General features: G+C 46.3%; 1 protein-coding gene across 1 annotated transcript in view; it reads right to left on the reverse strand.

Annotated features, from left to right (window-relative positions):
- Nucleotides 1–373: 373 nt before the first annotated feature.
- Nucleotides 374–20,110, reverse strand: part of LOC138301537 (olfactory receptor 6M1-like) — a 41,642-nt gene continuing 21,905 nt past the window's right edge. The window contains exon 2 of the mRNA XM_069242053.1: nt 374–1,382. Within this exon, the coding sequence (XP_069098154.1) occupies nt 374–1,382 (1,009 nt within the window). The remainder of the gene's footprint in view (nt 1,383–20,110) is intronic.

Raw genomic sequence — 20,110 nt, forward strand, 5'->3', positions numbered from 1 at the left:
CCAGCACCATAGAGGCAAAGGGATAAGCTGTTTTAGAGTTAGGAGAGCATGTGTACAGCTCAGTAAATTTTCAAGGTTTGTAATCACTGCCTTTCAAAATGCCTATTACAAAGCATTTACAATGAATCTACGCCAATAATTGTGAGGAGCATATTTTCTTTTGATAGACTAGCTGTACTGACTTAGAAACAACAGTAAAAAACATAATTGTTTATTCCAATGTTTTCCTTCATCTCAGTGGGGAGTGATTTCTTGAATCTTTACAGGGCATTTTCCATGGCAGACTTTTCCTTGGAAAATTGAAACGATACTAAATCCTCTTTTATGAATCCATTATCATTTGAAGAGGCACATGTTCATGTCCATCTGGTAGTCACTTCGTTGCTTTCTCTTCTCGGAACACTACTTTAACAATGCTCGCATGCATAGGCCAACCTCTAGTCCTGTTCACCACGCTCCTCAGGGCTTCTTTCATGTCCTTGTTCCGCAGGCTGTAGATGAAAGGATTGAGGCATGGAGTTATGATGCTGTAACACACAGCTGCTACTTGGTTCCGAAGAATATCCTTTTCGGAGGGACTGACATACATCACACTGGCAGTTAGAAAAAAAATGACGACCACCGTGAGGTGCGAGGAACACGTGGAAAAGGCCTTCTGCTTGCCTCTTCTAGAGGGCATCTTGTAGATGGCGATTATGACATAAGTATAAGAAACCATGATGAAGGTAAATGACGTGAATATCACGATGCATGCAAAGATAGACAAGACTGTTTTTAAGACAGTTGTATCAGAACATGAGAGTTTTAACACGGGGGTTGCTTCACATAGAAAATGATCAACTTTCTTGGGGCCACAAAATGGCAAAGATGCAATCATAAATATGGGGAAAAATGCAAAAAGGACACCAAGCATCCAGCAACCTAATACCAGGTAGATGCCTAATTTGAAATTCATGATGGTGACATAATGAAGAGGGTAACAGATGGCTAAATACCTATCAAATGACATGATCGCTAAGAAGAAACATTCAGCAATACCAAGAATGCTGAACATGAATAACTGAGTAACGCAGGCTGAAAATGAAATGGCATGGTTATCAGACAAAAATATCTCCAAAAGTTTAGGAACAGTTGTTGTTACATACACCATCTCTAGAAATGAATAGTTGCCCAAGAAGAAGTACATAGGTGTGTGAAGACGCTGGTCGATCCACGCCAATCCAATTATGGTACCATTAGCTGCCACTGTAAGGAGGTAGATGAGCAGAAAAATGACAAAGAAGATGCTCTGCCTTCCTGAAAGCCCTTTAAATCCCATGATAATAAAGTCTTGGACAAGCTCAAGCTCATTTCCTTCTTCACTGGCATTTATGATCATTTGTCTGAGGGAATAAAGAAAGCAACAGAACATAAGCCTGTGTTTAACTGAAATAATGATTTCAACATCTTCAAAGTCGATACTGAAGAAATGTATAGAAGCTGCTAGACATGCAGTGGGGTAAAAAGCCAGGCTCAAGGTGATGAAAATAATTATTAATCATAACCACTACCCTATATTTCTGGCACTAAGTGAAGGGGTATGCTCGAAAGACATACCTTAAAGATATTTGGGAAAACACATTGGTTGTTAAGTACTTACGGATCAGTAGTCCTTTGCTGTGCTTGGCATCACAGCAAATTTGGAATTTATTTCTGGATCTTAGAAACATCTGATGAAGAAAATGGAGAATGGATGGTTTGTAGTTAAAAGCACTTAACACTTAGGAATGTGCAGCCACAGTCCGTGGTGTGTGCTTGTTGGAAAACACCATCGTTTGAGTGGTTCACCCAGGAATATTGACTTGACTGTTTTTGCTGGCTGTGCTCCCTCTTTCAACATGATGAAATTGGCACCCGACGACTGTCATATTTAACTTATCTAAGATCCCCTATTATATGATACCACAGTGTATCAAGGGCCTGTATTTAAATGTCACAAGTTTACTGCAGCACTAAATGTGCCACTCACTATAGTGGACAAATGTACACATGACGGCAAGTTTGCCACCAGAAGCCTAGCAGTGCAGGTTCACTCTGCATATTCAACCTGTCAAAATACCCCCTTTTGTCAGACCTAAACCCTCCTTCTAAATATCATTGTCACCCCTAAGTTGACCTTACGTGCCCATAAGGCAGGATGCATGGTATTTTAAAGTTGAGCATATACATGTTTAATGTTTAATATGTCTTTTCAGTGAAAAAGCTTTCAGAGCTATTTTCACTGTAACATGGGTAGCTGTTACACAGGAAATCATTGGGCTGCAATGTTACATTTAATATTCACTATTTACACTTATGAAGCAGCTGCAGTGTTCATACTTAGACTTAATAAATTACGTATTGGAAGCCCAATTCATTGGTACAGTTGAATTTGTAATCAATATTTGTGAACAAGTACTTTTAAAAAGGTTATCTGCTGCTGACTGAAGCCTCTAGAAGCCTATTGGCAAGAAATACCAACTGTCACCCAGAAGCTGAGTAGCTTCCTGATGAGGTGTGAGCGTGTTCCCAGAGCTGAGATAAAGGGTTTGGGAGGTGTTCTGTTCCTCTGGCAGGATGACCAATTGGGCTGTGTCCAAGAACTCAATTAACCTCAAAGAGCCTACCCTGTCACATGGAGATGTAGCTATCACCTGGATCTGCCCCTTCCTTTGTCCACTTAACCAGAAGCCCAGTGGAAGTGGAGCTTCTTACTGAACCAGTTTAGGGTGACCACAGAGCAAGTTTTGCTAAGTTTCCTGCTCACAACTCTAAGATAAGCAAAGGAGCTCTGAACAGAGGAAAAATGATCCTACCATGTTGAGCAGAATAGCACTGTGGGATTGTGTTAGACTTTTCATCCTTGGCGTGGTCTCCCTTAACTTTTTGCCTCTGTTCCCCAGGTTGTTGATGTGTGCTGGACTCTGATTTTACTGTTTTTGTTACTCTGGGCACTTTACCGCTGCTAACCAGTGCTAAAGTGCAAGGGCTCCTGTTTAAAATATGTACGTAATTGGTTCTCCATGATTGGCATATTTGTTTTACTGTTAAGTCCCTAGTAAAGTGCACTAGAGGTGCCCAGGGCCTGTAAATCAAATGTTACTAGTGGGCTTGCAGCACTGGTTGTGCCACCCACACTAGTAACCCTGTAATTATGTCTCAGACCTGCCACTGCAGTGTCTGTGTGTGTATTTTTACTCTGTAAATTCGACTTGGCAAGTGTACCCACTTGCCAGGCCTAAACCTTCCCTTTTCTTACATGTAAGGCACCCCTAAGGTAGGCCCTAGGTAGCCCCAAGGGCAGGGTGCAGTGTATGGTTAAGGTAGGACATATAGTAATGTGGTTTATATGTCCTGACAGTGAAATATTGTTAAATTCGTTTTTCACTGTTGCAAGGACTGTCTCTCTCATAGGATAATATGGGGGCTACCTTTAAATATGATTAAAGCGTAGATTCCCCTAGAGAGTAGATGGACATGTGGAGTTTGGGGTCCCTGAACTCACAATTTAAAAATACATCTTTTAGTAAAGTTGATTTTGAGATTGTGCGTTTGAAAATGCCACTTTTAGAAAGTGAGCATTTTCTTGCTTAAACCATTTTGTGACTCTGCCTTGTTTGTCGATTCCCTGTCTGGGTCAGTTTGACAGTTGGGTTGTTTTTCACCTCGCACTAGACAGTGACACAAAGGGGGCTGGGGTGTAACCTGCATTTCCTGATTAGCCATCTCTGCTAGGAGAGAGGGGTGGAGTGGTCACTCTCATCTGAAAGGACTGTGCCTGCCGCTGACAATGCCGGCTCCAACCCCCTGCAGTGTGTCTGATGCCTTGCCTGGGCAAGGCAGGATTTCACAAGTAGGTGTGAGTCCCCTTTGAAGAAAGGTGACTTCAAAGACTAAAATGGGTATAAGAAGGGCACCCAAATCTACAGACTTTAGAAACACTTCTGGAACCAAGAGGAACCTCTGCCTGGAGAAGAGCTGATAGCTGAGGAAGAAGTGCTGCCCTGCCTGTGACTGTGCTTTGTGGAGCTTTCCTGCAGTGCTGCTTCTGCCAGAGTAAGAGGGCAAAGACTGGACTTTGTGTGCCTTCCATCTTGTGTTGGATTTTTGTCGTTCTGGTCTTGTTTTGTTTATATAAATATTTCCTATTTTTCTAAACTGGTGTTGTGTCATTTTGTAGTGTTTTCATTAAGTTACTGTGTGTGTTGGTACAAATACTTTACACCTAGCACTCTGAAGTTAAGCCTACTGCTCTGCCAAGCTACCAAGGGGGTAAGCAGGGGTTAGCTGAGGGTGATTCTCTTTTACCCTGACTAGAGTGAGGGTCCTTGCTTGAACAGGGGGTAACCTGACTGTCAACCAAAGACCCCATTTCTAACAATGGTGATCAGCGGTTGGGATTTGGACTTGTATTTGTACTTGACATACAGTAATTAAGTGTACACTACTGTTTGAATTCAGACCACTACGTGACCACATACTACTAGTCTGGTGATTTTAGTTTTTTTCTATTTGGACTGTTTTTGCTCTGCATTCAGTTTCTTTTTTCGCTGATCCTGTGGTTGACTTTTCTGGAACTTCATTTGGGAACTTGTTTCTGCATTTGGAACTTTGCACTCTTTTTACCTTTCATCATGTCTATACTTGGAGATGCATCAGTTGGAGCTGACTTTGACCTTGAGAAATTGGAGAGTTATACCAAAGCTCAGTTGAAGAAGTTCTGTAAAAGTTTTGACTGTCCCATTAAGAGCTCATCCAGGAAGGAGGAGCTGCAAAAGGCGCTGAGGGCCTGGGTGACAGCCAAGAGCACTGAAGGGCACACAGAGGATGAGGGAGATGAGGAGGATGAGGAAGAGTGTTCAGTACACAATGGTATTGTGGGTGGGCCTGTTATGTCCAGGGAGAAGGTATCCAGGGCAGGTAGCAGTGTCTCATCCAAGGGTCTGACACCTGAGGAGTTACAGGACAGACAGGCAGAAAGGGAGTACCAATTGGAGCAGAGGAGGCTAGCCCTTGAGGAGAGGAAGTTAGCAATGGCTCATGAGCTTAGCTTGAGAGAGATGGATCATAGAAGCCAGTCCAGTAGAGATGGTGGCAGCAATCCTACAGTGCAGCCTGAGAGAAGGGTACACATCCCAAAAGACCTTGTGAGGGATTATAAGAGGGAGGATGATATCTACTTGTGGTTCAAGGGTTATGAGTCAGCTCTCCACATGAACCTGGTCCCTGAAGCTCATTGGGGGGCAGCCCTGTGGAAGCATTTTGAGGCAGAGGGTAGGGACACACTGACAGCCTTAGGGGATGCTCAGGATCTCACCTACCCTGTCATGAAGGTGGCCTTACTCACCCGGTATGGTCTCACCCCTGAGCAGTACAAGGAGAAGTTTAGATCCTACAAGAGAAAGGAATCCCAAACATGGTTGGAATGTGTTGATTCTTTTTGCAGGTCACTGGATGGTTGGGTGAAGGGCAGTAAGGTAAACACGTATGAGGGGCTTTACAATTTAATTGCTTGGGAGCACTTGTACAGTTTATGTTTTCCAGAGCTGCGCCAGCACCTCATTGACAGCAAGCTGACTGACCCCAGGAAGCTTGCACAGGAAGCGGACCGCTGGGAGAACACCAGGGTCCAAAAGAGGTATGGGAGAGACCACGCCAAGGGTGGGCAGGGTCCCTCTCAGAAGAAAGGGGGGAGTAAGGGCAAACAGGGGGAGTTCTCTAAAGGGCCCCAAACTGATTCCCAGGGTAAGGATTCCCAACCCCCCAGTGAAAAGAAGCCATGGTTGTCCAAAGGGAAGCCAATGGCAGGTGGTCCCCCACGTAAGTGCTATGCATGTGACCAGGTAGGTCATGTGAGGGGGGACCCCTAATGCCCCAAAAGTACACCGGCACCCACTGGTGCACCGTCCCAGGGTTTGGCCAGTGTAGCGCTTGGGGAGGAGTTGGTTTCAGGTGGGTGGGAACCAGCAGAAATGACCCTTGTCTCACTAGGGGACAGTGAGATGGTCCAGAGAAACCTAGTGCCTGATAACACTAAGAAGTTCAGGCAATGGGTGACCATCAATGGACAGAGGGTGGAGGCTCTGAGAGACACAGGAGCCAGTGTGACTACAGTGAGGAGTCACCTGGTGTCTGAAGAGCAGATTGATCCCCGGGTACTTCACCAAGTAGTTGCGGTAGACAACTCTGAGCGCCTCTGCAGAGTGACGCAGGTTCCCTTTGAATGGGGGGGTTCTCAGGTTCCTGGAAAGTAGCTGTGAGTCCAACCATGCCTGTTGATTGTTTGCTAGGTAACGACCTGGAGGATTCCCCTTGGAAGGAGGTGGAACACAGGTCTCACTTGGAGATGTTGGGTCTGCCTGGGTGGGTATGTGTATCCACCCGGTCTATGGCAGCCAATCAGGGTAGTCAAGAGCCCCTGGAGCCTGAAATAGTGGGAAACCGGCCCCCGAGGTTCCCACGGTCCGGGAGGAGGCGGAGCCTGAGGGTGACGCCCCGGAACCTACAGGGGAGCAGGTGGCTGAACTGGGGGAGGTCCCTGAGCTGTCACAGTGGCAGCAGGAAGGGGGACCCACCAAGGAAGCATTCTTCACAGCGCAGAAGGAGTGCCCTACTCTTGATGGGCTGCGGCAGCAGGCTGCAGACCAGGCGGCTGGCGAGGCGCCAGGTACTCACCTGATATATTGGGAGGATGGCCTCCTGTATAGTGAGCCTAAGGTTCCTGAGCCTGGGTCAGCTCGTATGCTGGTGGTACCCCAGTGCTTCAGGGCCTTCCTACTGGGTTTGGCTCATGATGTGCCTTTGGCAGGACATCTAGGGCAGGACAAGACCTATAAGAGGCTTGTATCCCACTTTTACTGGCCCTTGATGCACAAGCAGTCAGCTGCTTATTGTAGGTCTTGTCAGACTTGTCAGGCAAGTGGCAAGAGTGGGGGGAAATGCAAAGCTCCCCTCCAACCTTTACCTGTAGTCAGTACTCCCTTTGAAAGGGTAGGAATTGACATTGTGTGGCCTCTGGATCCCAAGACAGCCATGGGCAACAGGTTCATCCTGGTCTTGGTGGACCATGCCACTCGGTACCCAGAAGCCATTCCTCTAAGGGCGGTCACTGCCCCCGTGGTGGGACGTGCCTTGATGGGAGTTTTTACCCGCATGGGGTTCCCCAAGGAAGTGGTATCCGATAGAGGTACAAACTTCATATCCACTTATATGAAGTCTCTGTGGAAGGTGTGTGGGGTAACGTACAAGTTCACCACACCTTACCACCCCCAAAGTAATGGTCTGGTTGAGAGATTCCACCGCACCTTGAAAGGCATGATTCAGGACCTGTCAGAGCCCTTGAGGCGTAAATGGGACGTCCTCTTGCCATGCCTTCTGTTCGCTTACAGGGAGGTGCCTCAAAAGAGACTTGGCTTTAGCCCCTTTGAGCTCATCTATGGCCACCCTGTGAGGGGACCGCTCAGTCTGGTGAAGGAGGCTTTGGAGAAAGCTCCTAGTAAACCACCCCAGGATGTATTTAGCTACATGCTGGCACTAAGAAACCAGACTGCCCGCTTCAGGAGTCTCGCTCAGGAGAACCTGGAAGCAAGCCAGGAGGATATGAAAACGGTGGTACGACCAGAATGCCACTCTGGTTGAGTTTCAGCCTGGACAAAAAGTGTGGGTCATGGCATCAGTGGAGCCTAGGGCTCTCCAAGATAAGTGGACTGGGCCTTTTGAGGTGGTGGAAAGAAAGAGCGAGGTCACCTATCTGGTAGACTTGCAATCCCCCAGGAACCCTTTGGGGGTCCTACATGTCAACCGCCTCAAGCCACACTTTGAGCGAACTGAGCTATCCATGCTCCTAGTGACAGATGACGGGGTGGAGGAAGAGAGTGAGCCTCTTCCTGACCTCCTGTCTGCAGGAGAGAAAGATGGGTCTGTGGAGGGAGTGATCCTCTCCCCCTCCCTGACTGAGGAACAGCAGAGGGACTGTCGCCACGTGTTGGGACAGTTCGCCTAGCTGTTTTCCCTGATCCCAGGAGTCACACACCTGTGCACACATGATGTGGACACTGGGGACAGTACACCTGTTAAACATAAGGTTTACAGAGTGACTGACAGGGTCAGGGCTTGCATTAAGGAGGAAGTCTCCAAAATGTTAACCCTAGGGGTTATTGAGCACTCCAGCAGTCCTTGGGCCAGCCCAGTGGTATTGGTCCCAAAGGCTGCTGCTCCTGGTGCCACTCCAGAACTTAGGTTCTGTGTGGACTACCGGGGTCTCAATGCGGTCAGCAAGACTGACGCACACCCCATCCCCCGAGCTGATGAGCTCATTGATCGGTTAGGAGCTGCCAAGTACCTCAGTACGTTTGATTTAACATCTGGGTACTGGCAGATTGCCTTAACTGTGGGGGCAAAGGAGAGGTCAGCATTTTCTACCCCAGATGGGCACTTCCACTTCAACGTGATGCCCTTTGGGATGAAGAATGCCCCTGCCACCTTTCAGAGGTTGGTCAACCAGGTGTTGGCAGGACTGGATGAGTTCAGTGCCGCCTACCTGGATGACATTGCTGTGTTTAGTTCCACATGGGAGGAACACCTGCAACACCTCTGGAGAGTGTTAAAGGCCCTGCAGAAGGCAGGCCTCACTATTAAGGCGAGCAAGTGCCAACTAGGGCAGTGTTCTGTGGTGTTCTTAGGACACCAGGTGGGGAGTGGCCAGGTGGCACCCCTACAGCCTAAGATTGACACGATTCTGGCTTGGAATCCTCCCAAGACCCAGACTGAAGTGGGAGCCTTTTTAGGTCTCACAGGATATTACAGGAGGTTTGTTAAGGGATATGGTACCATTGTTACCCCCTTAACTGAGTTGACTTCTAAGAAGCAACCCAAGAAAGTGATCTGGACAGAGGCTTGCCAGAGCGCTTTTGATGCCCTGAAGGCTGCCATGTGCACAGCACCTGTGCTGAAGGCACCTGACTACTCCAAGGAGTTTGTTGTGCAAACAGACGCTTCAGAGCATGGTATTGAAGCAGTACTCTCACAGCTTAATGAAGAGGGCCTAGATCAACCTGTAGCCTTCATTAGCAGGAGGTTATTACCCAGGGAACGTAGGTGGAGTGCCATAGAACGTGAAGCGTTTGCTGTGGTCTGGCACTGAAGAAGCTAAGACCCTACTTGTTTGGGACTCACTTCCGAGTTCAGACCGACCACAGGTCCCTCAGATGGTTAATGCAGATGTGGGGTGAGAATCGAAAACTGTTGAGGTGGTCCATTTCCCTACAGAGGATGGACTTTACGGTGGAATACCGTCCTGGTACAGAGCACGCCAATGCTGATGGTCTGTCCAGGTTCTTCCGCCTTAGTGATGAGAACTCCCATGAGGTTGGGTAGTTGCTCCCCACTTTTAGCTGGAGGGGACACATGTTAGACTTTTCATCCTTGGCGTGGTCTCCCTTAACTTTTTGCCTCTGTTCCCCAGGTTGTTGATGTGTGCTGGACTCTGATTTTACTGTTTTTGTTACTCTGGGCACTTTACCGCTGCTAACAAGTGCTAAAGTGCAAGGGCTCCTGTTTAAAATATGTACGTAATTGGTTCTCTGTGATTGGCATATTTGTTTTACTGTTAAGTCCCTAGTAAAGTGCACTAGAGGTGCCCAGGGCCTGTAAATCAAATGTTACTAGTGGGCCTGCAGCACTGGTTGTGCCACCCACACAAGTAACCCTGTAATCATGTCTCAGACTTGCCACTGCAGTGTCTGTGTGTGTATTTTTACTCTGTAAATTCGACTTTGGCAAGTGTACCCACTTGCCAGGCCTAAACCTTCCCTTTTCTTACATGTAAGGCACCCCTAAGGTAGGCCCTAGGTAGCCCCATTGGCAGGGTGCAGTGTATGGTTAAGGTAGGACATATAGTAATGTGGTTTATATGTCCTGACAGTGAAATATTGGTAAATTCATTTTTCACTGTTGCAAGGACTGTCTCTCTCATAAGATAATATGGGGGCTACCTTTAAATATGATTAAAGCGTAGATTCCCCTAGAGAGTAGATGGACATGTGGAGTTTGGGGTCCCTGAACTCACAATTTAAAAATACATCTTTTAGTAAAGTTGATTTTGAGATTGTGCGTTTGAAAATGCCACTTTTAGAAAGTGAGCATTTTCTTGCTTAAACCATTTTGTGACTCTGCCTTGTTTGTGGATTCCCTGTCTGGGTCAGTTTGACAGCTGGGTTGTTTTTCACCTCGCACTAGACAGTGACACAAAGGGGGCTGGGGTGTAACCTGCATTTCCTGATTAGCCATCTCTGCTAGGAGGGAGGGGTGGAGTGGTCACTCTCATCTGAAAGGACTGTGCCTGCCTCTCACAATGCCGGCTCCAACCCCCTGCTGTGTGTCTGATGCCTTGCCTGGGCAAGGCAGGATTTCACAAGTAGGTGTGAGTCCCCTTTGAAGAAAGGTGACTTCAAAGACTAAAATGGGTATAAGAAGGGCACCCAAATCTACAGACTTTAGAAACACTTCTGGAACCAAGAGGAACCTCTGCCTGGAGAAGAGCTGATAGCTGAGGAAGAAGTGCTGCCCTGCCTGTGACTGTGCTTTGTGGAGCTTTCCTGCAGTGCTGCTTCTGCCAGAGTAAGAGGGCAAAGACTGGACTTTGTGTGCCTTCCATCTTGTGAAGAAATCTCCAAGGGCTTGATTTAGAGCTTGCCTCCTGTTGTTTGAAGTCTCAGGGACAGCAAAGACTTCTCTCTGCCAGCACCTGGAGTATCTGGAGAGACTCCTGCTCTGACAAGTGGTGCCCTATCCAGTCCCTGGGCCCTTGAAAGAAAAGCTGGTGGAATCCAAGGAAATCGACTTCGGACGACTTAGGACCGACACCGCTGCTGAATCCGGTAACGCCGCCTGCACCTGACGCCGTGACCTTCGCTGGAACGCGACGCTCTTCAAAGGCCCGACGCCGCAGCTGCCCCACTGAAGTCCGCGACTCCGTGGAAGTCGCCGCACCACGTCGTGACCGCCGCTTGAAGTGCACGGATTCAACGTTTCGCACAGACGCCACGATTCCCGACTTCGCGCATCGGCTTGTTTTCACTCTTCACCAAAGGTACTGTACTTGGGGGTCTACACGACTCTGTGTCCGGCGCCGCTGGTGTCGGCTTGTTGGGAACGACTCCGTCACGACGCCATATTAACATCTCATCGAAGCATTTTTGCTTCTAAGCACTATTTTTGAGTTTAATCTTTAAAAATTCATAACTTGACTTGTGTATGTTGGATTTTTGTCGTTTTGGTCTTGTTTTGTTTATATAAATATTTACTATTTTTCTAAACTGGTGTTGTGTCATTTTGTAGTGTTTTAATTAAGTTACTGTGTGTGTTGGTACAAATACTTTACACCTAGCACTCTGAAGTTAAGCCTACTGCTCTACCAAGCTACGAAGGGGGTAAGCAGGGGTTAGCTGAGGGTGATTCTCTTTTACCCTGACTAGAGTGAGGGTCCTTGCTTGAACAGGGGGTAACCTGACTGTCAACCAAAGACCCCATTTCTAACAGATTGTTTATAGTAAAACAAACTGGAAGTGCTTAAAAAGCGGATAGGGTCACAAATGGGAACTTTTACCCGATGGGGTAGTGACTGGCTAGGCGTTTCCCCAACCACAAGCAGGTAATTAGCATAGATGTGGCATCCATAGTGCCCTCCTCAGAACATTTCTGGACCTGTGAACAATCAGCAGAAGGGCTGCCCTACAGTATGAGTCCTGAAGGAATACTGGATCTGCTTGTCTTGAACCTAGGACTCCAGAAGTGACACCAAGGGTCAGTTGACTGACCTCCTTTGTGAGGTTCAGGGACACAAACAGCTTCTAGAGGCGTCTTCCCTGCAACTACCCAGCTGAGCAGTCCTAACTGGACCTGCCCTTAGCCCCGATGCTTGCCTCTGTGGAAATGAGTCCCAATGGGGTCTAGACCTTCAACTGGTGTTACAATCCAGTCCTATCGCCCCAGGGTCAAGAAGAAGGGTTTAAATACATTTAGCCAACTTTTTTCCAAAGAACCAGTGGAAGACCAGGGCCGCTGCTGTCAAGTCTAAACCATGGGTGTCGAATTGCTAGTCAGATCCAACTTGCCCTCCTGATTTCCGGAAAAAAGTTTTACGTTCAGAAAAAGATGGCTTTCCTGAAACTGAGCTACATCTGACTGATGTTTAGGCCTCCCTTGCACTGACTTCAGACTTTGGCTGCTCTGAGCTTCCCCGTCTTTGTTGATGACCCCACCAGAACCCTGCTTTCCAACACTCCATTGTTGTTAAGCCCCACTATATATCCAGCTTGCAGCTTGCCCTGCCAATACCTTATCGACTACCACTTTGTCTCTAGAAAACTTTCTAAGTTAGAAGATACACTTTCCACCGGGACCGACCTAGTTCATGTACCCTACATTTGGCCCATTGTGTTTGGTCTTAACTTGTGACTTCAATCTGATGTAACTCAACCAGGTGCCCGTTGTTGATGCTTAGTGATTTTTTGTGCTATTTGTAACTCAAATAAACAAAACAACTCTTGTTCTACATGTTGGATTTTTATTGTATTGGTTTCTCTTTCTTCTTACAATTTGCTTTATATTTTAAATTGATTTGGGATGTTGTGTTTTGCCCACTTCTCTTTAAACCAACTTGAAGTAACTTGAAGTCCTGGATCAAGACTATACACATAACTAACACAAAGACATGTGCAAGTGTTTCTGGGTCAGCATGCTGAATTGAAAATTGAAGAGGACTCCAAATTGGCCCAGATTGATTGTGTAGGGCGCCTGGTAGTCTCTCAGAAGGTTGGGGCTGGTTTTGATGCTGGGGCCCAGTTTTGATTCTGCCCAGTGGAATTTGTTGAATGCAGACCTGGAGAGTGATACGTAATTCCCTGCCCATACGTGGGATCCTGAGTTGGGTGAGGGGTATGCAACATTTCTCACATTTCTGCCCCCCATAAGCCCCACCCAGGACGGTGTTTTTTGGGTGCTGCAAGGAGGGGCATATAGGGTATTGCAGTGTCCATATGCTGAAGCAGAGGTGTAGTTTCAAAGGCTGCTGGAGCACCAGACAGTGACTGATGCCTGGTGTCCTCCTACAGTGTTTCCTGCTGCCTGTCACAATTTAAGAACAATGTACAAAACAAACAGTTTTAAAGTAAACATAGTCACTCTGGGTGCACTTTAAAACTATTTGTTTTTGCAATTTCTTTTAAAGCTGCCAGCAATGTGTCACACTTAACGAAAATGGTGGTCTCTCCTCATCTCTAAGTAATCTCCATAAAAAAAATGTTGATCTTGAAACGAGTAATAGGCACCAGTCAAACGCATAGTTAGTAAAGAAGACTTAAAAATCATTCTTGGGTGATTTATACATTATAAAAGTAAAAAGTACTCCATTGGTGCCATATTATTTACACTGTCATAAGAACCTGTTCATTTGAAAGTTCCACAAGTTCCTAGGAAATGAACAGTAGGCACCCATACCTCTTGATTATTGTTAAGAAAATGGGTACCTCTATGCCTCAATTTAACAGGTACTCGCTAACAGTCTTGGAAGCATCATGTCAGGCCGCCAGTACATACAGCAATACAAATTCAAGTAGTTCATCCTTCTCCATTGCATGTATTTTGTTTTGTGAATATTGAACTAATTCACGTTTTTATCATGGTGGCTGCTGAGGGTAGCAGAATTGACATCACCCACACTGTGAGAAAGTAGCCTCTTTGTAGCATGGTTAACCCCATGTTTGGCCTGTTTGTGAGTGTGTGTCAGTGTGTTTTTACTGTGTCACTGGGATCCTGCTAGCCAGGACCCCAGTGCTCATAGTGAAAACCCTATAGGTCAGTGTGCTTTGCCTGTCTCACTGGGATCCTGCTTGCGGGGACCCCAGTGCTCATAGTTTGTGGCCTATGTGTGTGTTGTCAGTAGTGCTTAAATGTGTCACTGGGGCTCTGCTAACCAGAACCTCAGTGCTTATGCTCTCTCTGCTATCACATTAGTCACTATAGTTTAGTAAGTTCATTTACCAATTCCAGCTGGCACACTGGGCATCCCTTATAAGTCCCTAGTATATGGTACCTAGAGACCCAGGGCGCTGAGGTTCCAGGAGATCCTTATGGGCTGTACCATTTCTTTTGCCACCCATATGGAGCTCAGGCAAACCCTTTCACAGGATTGCCACTGCAGCCTGCGTGAAATAGTGCACACATTATTTCACAGCCATTTTCACTGCACTTAAGTAACTTTATAAGTCACCTATATGTCTAACCTTCATTTACTGAAGGCTAGGTGCAAAGTTACTAAGTGTGAGGTCACCCTTGGTTCTCTTGGACTCCTCTCCTGGTGACGAGCATGCTCCTTGGAACACAGGTGGTGGACCCCTTCGACACAGACTGTCCTAAGGTCCTGCTGTCCAAATTTGGAGCAGGTAAGAGCTTGCCTTCCCCGTTTGCGACAATACCCCTGTGCACTGTTTCATCTTTACCTCCTGAGGCCTCTGTGCACTATTTGCAAGAGTCCTTCCTGCACACCCTGATCCAGGTCCTCAGCACTCTATCCTGCGACCTTCAACTCACTGTGCTGTTCTCCGGCGGTGTGGGACCTTCTTTTGTAGGACTGCAGAAACCACAATTTGCACCTTTTTTGTCCCGGTGTCCTGGGACCTCTGTGGGTGCTGCCTGGTCATCTGTGGATTGCCTACAGTGTTGGGAGCCCCCTCTGCCTCCTCAGTCTGAGTTGAGGCCCCAGATTCCTCCTGGGTCCAGGCAGTGCCATTTTGATGGAATCTGTGACATTGCTTGAACGAAGGCTTGTTTGACGAATCAAGCACTGCAACTCGCCTGCATCCAACATCTCCACATGGGACATCCTTTGTATCATGCAGGAACCCGCAGCCATCTTAATTGGTGCTCTTCTGCAGATTTCTTCCAACCGGAAAATCCTCTTTTGCACCATCTTCCAGGTTGGCAGGGGCTCCTGTCCTTCCTGGAATCTTCTGTGACTTCTGGACTTGTTCTCCTCTTTTTACAGGTCTTCAGGTCCAGGAATCCACCATTTGTTGCTTGCAGTCTTGCTGGTTCTTGCAAGAACTCTAATCACGACTTGTAGTGTTCCCTAAGGGAACTTGCAGTACTTTACTCGTACTTTCCTGGGCTTTGGGGTGGGGTATTTTACTCACCTTTGTGGTTTTCTTACTCTCCCAGTGATTCTCTACAAACTACACTTGTGTAGGGGGGAATTTGTGATTGACATTCCACTTTCTTAGTATATGGTTTGTGTTGCCCCTAGACCTATTTCTTCCTATTGCATTCTATGGTATTTTCTATTGTTTGCACTATCCTATGACTATTTACTTACCTATTTTGGTGTCTAGTGGATATATTGTGTATAATACTTACCTCCAGAAGGAGTATTGCCTCTGAGGTATTTTTGGTATTGTGTCACTAAAATAAAGCACCTTTATTTTTGGTAACACTGAGTATTGTCTTTTATTGTGTATAAGTACTCTGTAACTATAGTGGTATTGCAGGAGCTTTGCATGTCTCCTAGTTCAGCCTAAGCTGCTCTGCTACAGCTACCTCTATCAGCCTAAGCTCCTAGAACACTACTACATTTCACTAATTTGGGATAACTGGACCTGGTATAAGGTGTATGTACCTAAGATACCTACTACAAACAAGGCCAGCCTCCTACACACACATAACGTTAATAACACACCAAATGATCTTTGACCTTCAATATTCTTAGGCAATGATGTCATATGGCCTTAACCATGATTATATCACAATCATTTACATTGCTGAGGCCCCATAATAAATGAGATAGGTTATTATAATAACACAGGAGAGAAAAATGTTTGTTTTAGGTACCACCTGCATTACTGTGTTTACGGTGCTGATGTCTTTTGCAGGGGGTCATTACGTGCTTCCAACTAGTATTACATGAAAAAAATGTGTGTTCCTCTAAAGAGGGTACAATACCACAAAACGCACTACTTTTCATACCACAAACTGTCAAGATTGAATAGTTCCCCTATGTATACTGTGATGAGAAATGTGTTAAATCATAGGGCGACAAAGCATTAAAAAACACAATAGTAGAATTTTGAATGTGAACTATATTTTTTGGCATAAGTAGCTACTTACTGTTAATGCATTTTGGCTTGCAATGCACTATCACTCCAATGTAGCGCAGAGGTGAAAGTTTCATCCAAACACTTTATTTTTCATGCATTCATTATAATAAAACATATGTTTGTTTTTTAGTTCATTTTTTTATTTTCATCAGAAGAAAGCATATAGTGCTGTAGAATTTCTTAATTTTACAAAACCTTAACGTGTAATATGATAATCCTAGTGGAAGCTGCAGAAAGTAAACAAAGCTCATCAAGATACTGTTTACCTTTAGTTCTTGGAGTGATGGCTAGGAATTTTTGAAAGGGGTGGTCCATAATGCTTATCCTGAATTTTAGTGAGTGAAACAAGTGAGTATGACATCTTCTAGGGAGGGCTCCAAGGGAGGGTGTGTCCCCCAAAGCAAATTTTGAAAAATGGGACATTATATTGCATTTTAATACAATGTTTCACATAAGGTCATTTAAAAAAGCCACAAGCTTTGAAAATCATTAATCAATTATTCAAATCTTTCATGGTGTGCCAGGGCACTTTAACCTGATGATCCCCACAAGTTGCGCCCATTTATTTCCAAAATGTGTTGGTGCCGTCCCCATAGATCAACACCTCCATTGTGCCTGGTCCAGCATATGTTCATGGTAGAGCCCTGTATGCCACAAATACCCATTTAGTCCAATAATTACATATATTATGCCACTGCCATGATTTTACAAACAGTACCATTCATAGAACATGAGTGACCTTGAAGTAAAAAAAAAAAAATCTTTAGTATGTCAGAGTCAGTATTTTACCATGTTTGTCCCTCTCTTGTATACCCCCTCCATATACCACTGTTGTCCTCACTTATGCAACAAGTTACCTAAAGTGTGCAAGGACCAGTGTTTTGCCACATGTGCCCCTTATGGCAAGCGTTTCCTCCAATATGACAGTGCAAGCAGCATTCTAGAGTTGCCCGCATTCCAAGACCTACATCCAGAATGCCAGTGCAAGCCTTTTGTCATGCGTGTCACTCAATGCCAAGTATAACCTCTGATGTGCCCTCATTATAAAAAGAAATGCCTCCAGTATTCCAGTGCCAGAATTTGGCTTAGGGTGCCTCTTTAAGGCAATAATTATTACCAGGTTCTCATTCAAGCTCAGTTATATTCATGTATTTACACTCACACTCTCATTCATTAATTCCCATTCACTTGCCATTCGAAGTTGCAATGCTCTGTTACACGAGGGAGCGATAGCATTTCAGAGAAATATCTACTAAGTCATGGCTTGGCTGCTTTCGTACTCAGTGCTGGTGCCTAAACAGGCTGCCTACCACTATGCAGACATTTCCTGTACACCATGGTGTAAAGTTGGGCACATGATGTTGCGAGAAAGAAGCCTCTTTCTCACATTGTTGCCCTTATTTCTGGCCTGTTTATCAGTGTATTTGACTGTGTCACTGGGATCCTGCTAGCCAGGAGCTCAGTGCCTATGCTTTTTGGCCTGTTTGTCAGTATGTTTGACTGGTTTTCAGTATGCTTAAGAGGGTCACTGGGATCCTGCTAACCAGTACCCCAGTGCTTATGCTCCCTTTTTTCCCAAATTTGTCACTACATACTGGTAACCCAGTATTTTATCCCAAATTGGCATACTGGTTCCCGCTTTTAAGTCCCCAGTATGTGGTACTTAGCTACCCAGGGCATTAGGGTTTCTGTGGATCCCTATGCCCTGCAGCATTACTTTTGCCACGTGTAGGGAGCCCATGCAGAGGCTTCTACAGGACTGCCATAGCAGCCTGTGTGAAGTGGTGCATGCACCATTTCACAGCCATTCACACTAATTAGGTCACTTAGATGTCACGTATATGTCTAGCCTTCTTTCCCTGAAGGCTGGGTGCAAAGTACCTGTGTGTGAGGGCAACCCTGCACCAGCAGCGGTGCCTCCACGATGTCCCGGGAAATTTTCCTGGACTTCGTGAATGCGGGGATGCAATACCTATGTCCAGCTTCACAATGTAACTCTGAACGTGGCCATGTAAGGTGTCTAACATCTGGGAATGATACCCCAAAACTGAATCTAGTATTGGTTTAAAAATTCCATGCACTCTGTGCGCTCCACAGTGGACCCCCATTACTGCTGATTCCAGCCTTCTGAGGTTTTCCAGGCAGCCCCAGCTGCTGCCACCTCACAGACAGGTTTCTGCCCTCCAGTTGCTTGAGCAGCTCAAGTCCAGGAAGGCAGACAAAGCATTTCCTTTGGGAGAGGGGTGTTATACTCTCTCCCTTTGGAAATATGTGTTAAAGTAATGGGAGGGATAGCCTCCCAGAGCCTCTGAAAATGCTTTAAAGGGCACAGATGGTGTCCTCCTTGTATAATCTAGTCTACACCGGTTCAGGGACCCCCAGTCCCTGCTGTGGCATGACACTGGACCAAGGAAAGGGTAGTGACCACTCCCCTGTTCATCACCACCCCATGGGTGGTGCCCAGCGCTCCTGCAGAGTGTCCCTGGGTTTTGCCATCTTGGATTCCAATGTGATAGGGCACTTTGGGAGCATCTGTGTGGCCAGTGCCAGCAGGTGACGACAGAACCCTCCCCTGATAGGTGCTTACCAGTGTAGCTAGCCAATTCCCCTTGCACCGTGTGACTTGCAGTTGCCAAGGCTTGTGTGAGACCATCAAAGAAGTTCTCCATGCAGAGCACAGCTTAGGCCCACAGTACTTCATCCTGCGACGCACAGCTTCCTGAGTGGTTCTCCATCAGCGTGGGATCCCTTTGTGTCATGCTGCATGGGCCTACACTTTTACCTCCTTTGTCCCTGTGCTGTGGGACTTCTGTGCATGCTGCCTGGTCTTCTGAGGCCTCTCTGTGTTGTTGAGAGCTCCCTCTGTCTCTCCACCTAGGTAGAGGCCACCAGGTCCCTCCTGGTCCTTGGCAGCACCATTTTCTGCTAAGTGCGAGCTTTGCGTGTGCCAAGGAGTGTTGGCGCAATCCAGCAACGCAAATCAGACTGCAATCATCCATCCAGCGTGGGACATCTTCTGCACCAACCAGGAACCCGCATCTGTCTTCTTGGGTGCATAACTGACTTTGTCTTCCCACCAGTGGTTCTTCTTTTGCACTTTCATCCGGGTTAGCAGGGGCTCCTGCTCTACCTGGGCTCTTCAGTGCTTCTTGGACTTGGTCCTTTTCTTCCACAGGTCATCAGGTCCAGGAATCCATTGTTGATATCTTGCAGTCTCTACACAGTATTCTTGCCTAAGTAGGAAACCGACTTTCGCATTCCACTATTTTATCCCATTGCAATCTATTGTGACTTTCACTATTTGCACTGTATTCTATGTTTTCTAACTGTTTTTCCAGCCATTTCTGCATTGTAGTGTATATACTGTGTGTATTACTTATCTCCTAAGGGAGTATAGTCTCTAAGGTATTTTTGGCATTGTGTCACTAAAAATAAAGTGCCTTTCTTTTTGTAACACTAAGGCCCTCATTACAACATTGGCGGTAAATGCCGCCTACCGCCGTGCTGACAGCCGCCAACTTACCGTGACCGCGGCAGTATATCCCTACAGGTATTGTGACCCACACAGTGAAATCCGCCACTTTACAGACACCCACACAAGTCCACCTGACCAAAGGTCAGTGATAAACTGGCGGTACCAAAACCCACACCGTTACGCCAACAGAAATACACCCACAGTATCAGGACCCACATATCTCTGCAGCGGTCTTTCAACTGTGGTAAACCATTGCCGGTACACACCTCCACCCTCAAAATACACACACACTAACAAAACTATACCACATTGGACAATTCAAACTACACACACCTGACACACATACACACACCACACCCACACACTCAGGCCACTATAAAACACACACTCACATTACCCACAACCCTTTTAACGAGAAAAAAGATTGCTAACTCAGAGAGAGACAAGCCAGGAGCATCCACTCAATCTG

The sequence above is a fragment of the Pleurodeles waltl genome, chromosome 6 (genome assembly GCF_031143425.1).
Source record: "Pleurodeles waltl isolate 20211129_DDA chromosome 6, aPleWal1.hap1.20221129, whole genome shotgun sequence".
NCBI lineage: Eukaryota > Metazoa > Chordata > Amphibia > Caudata > Salamandridae > Pleurodeles > Pleurodeles waltl.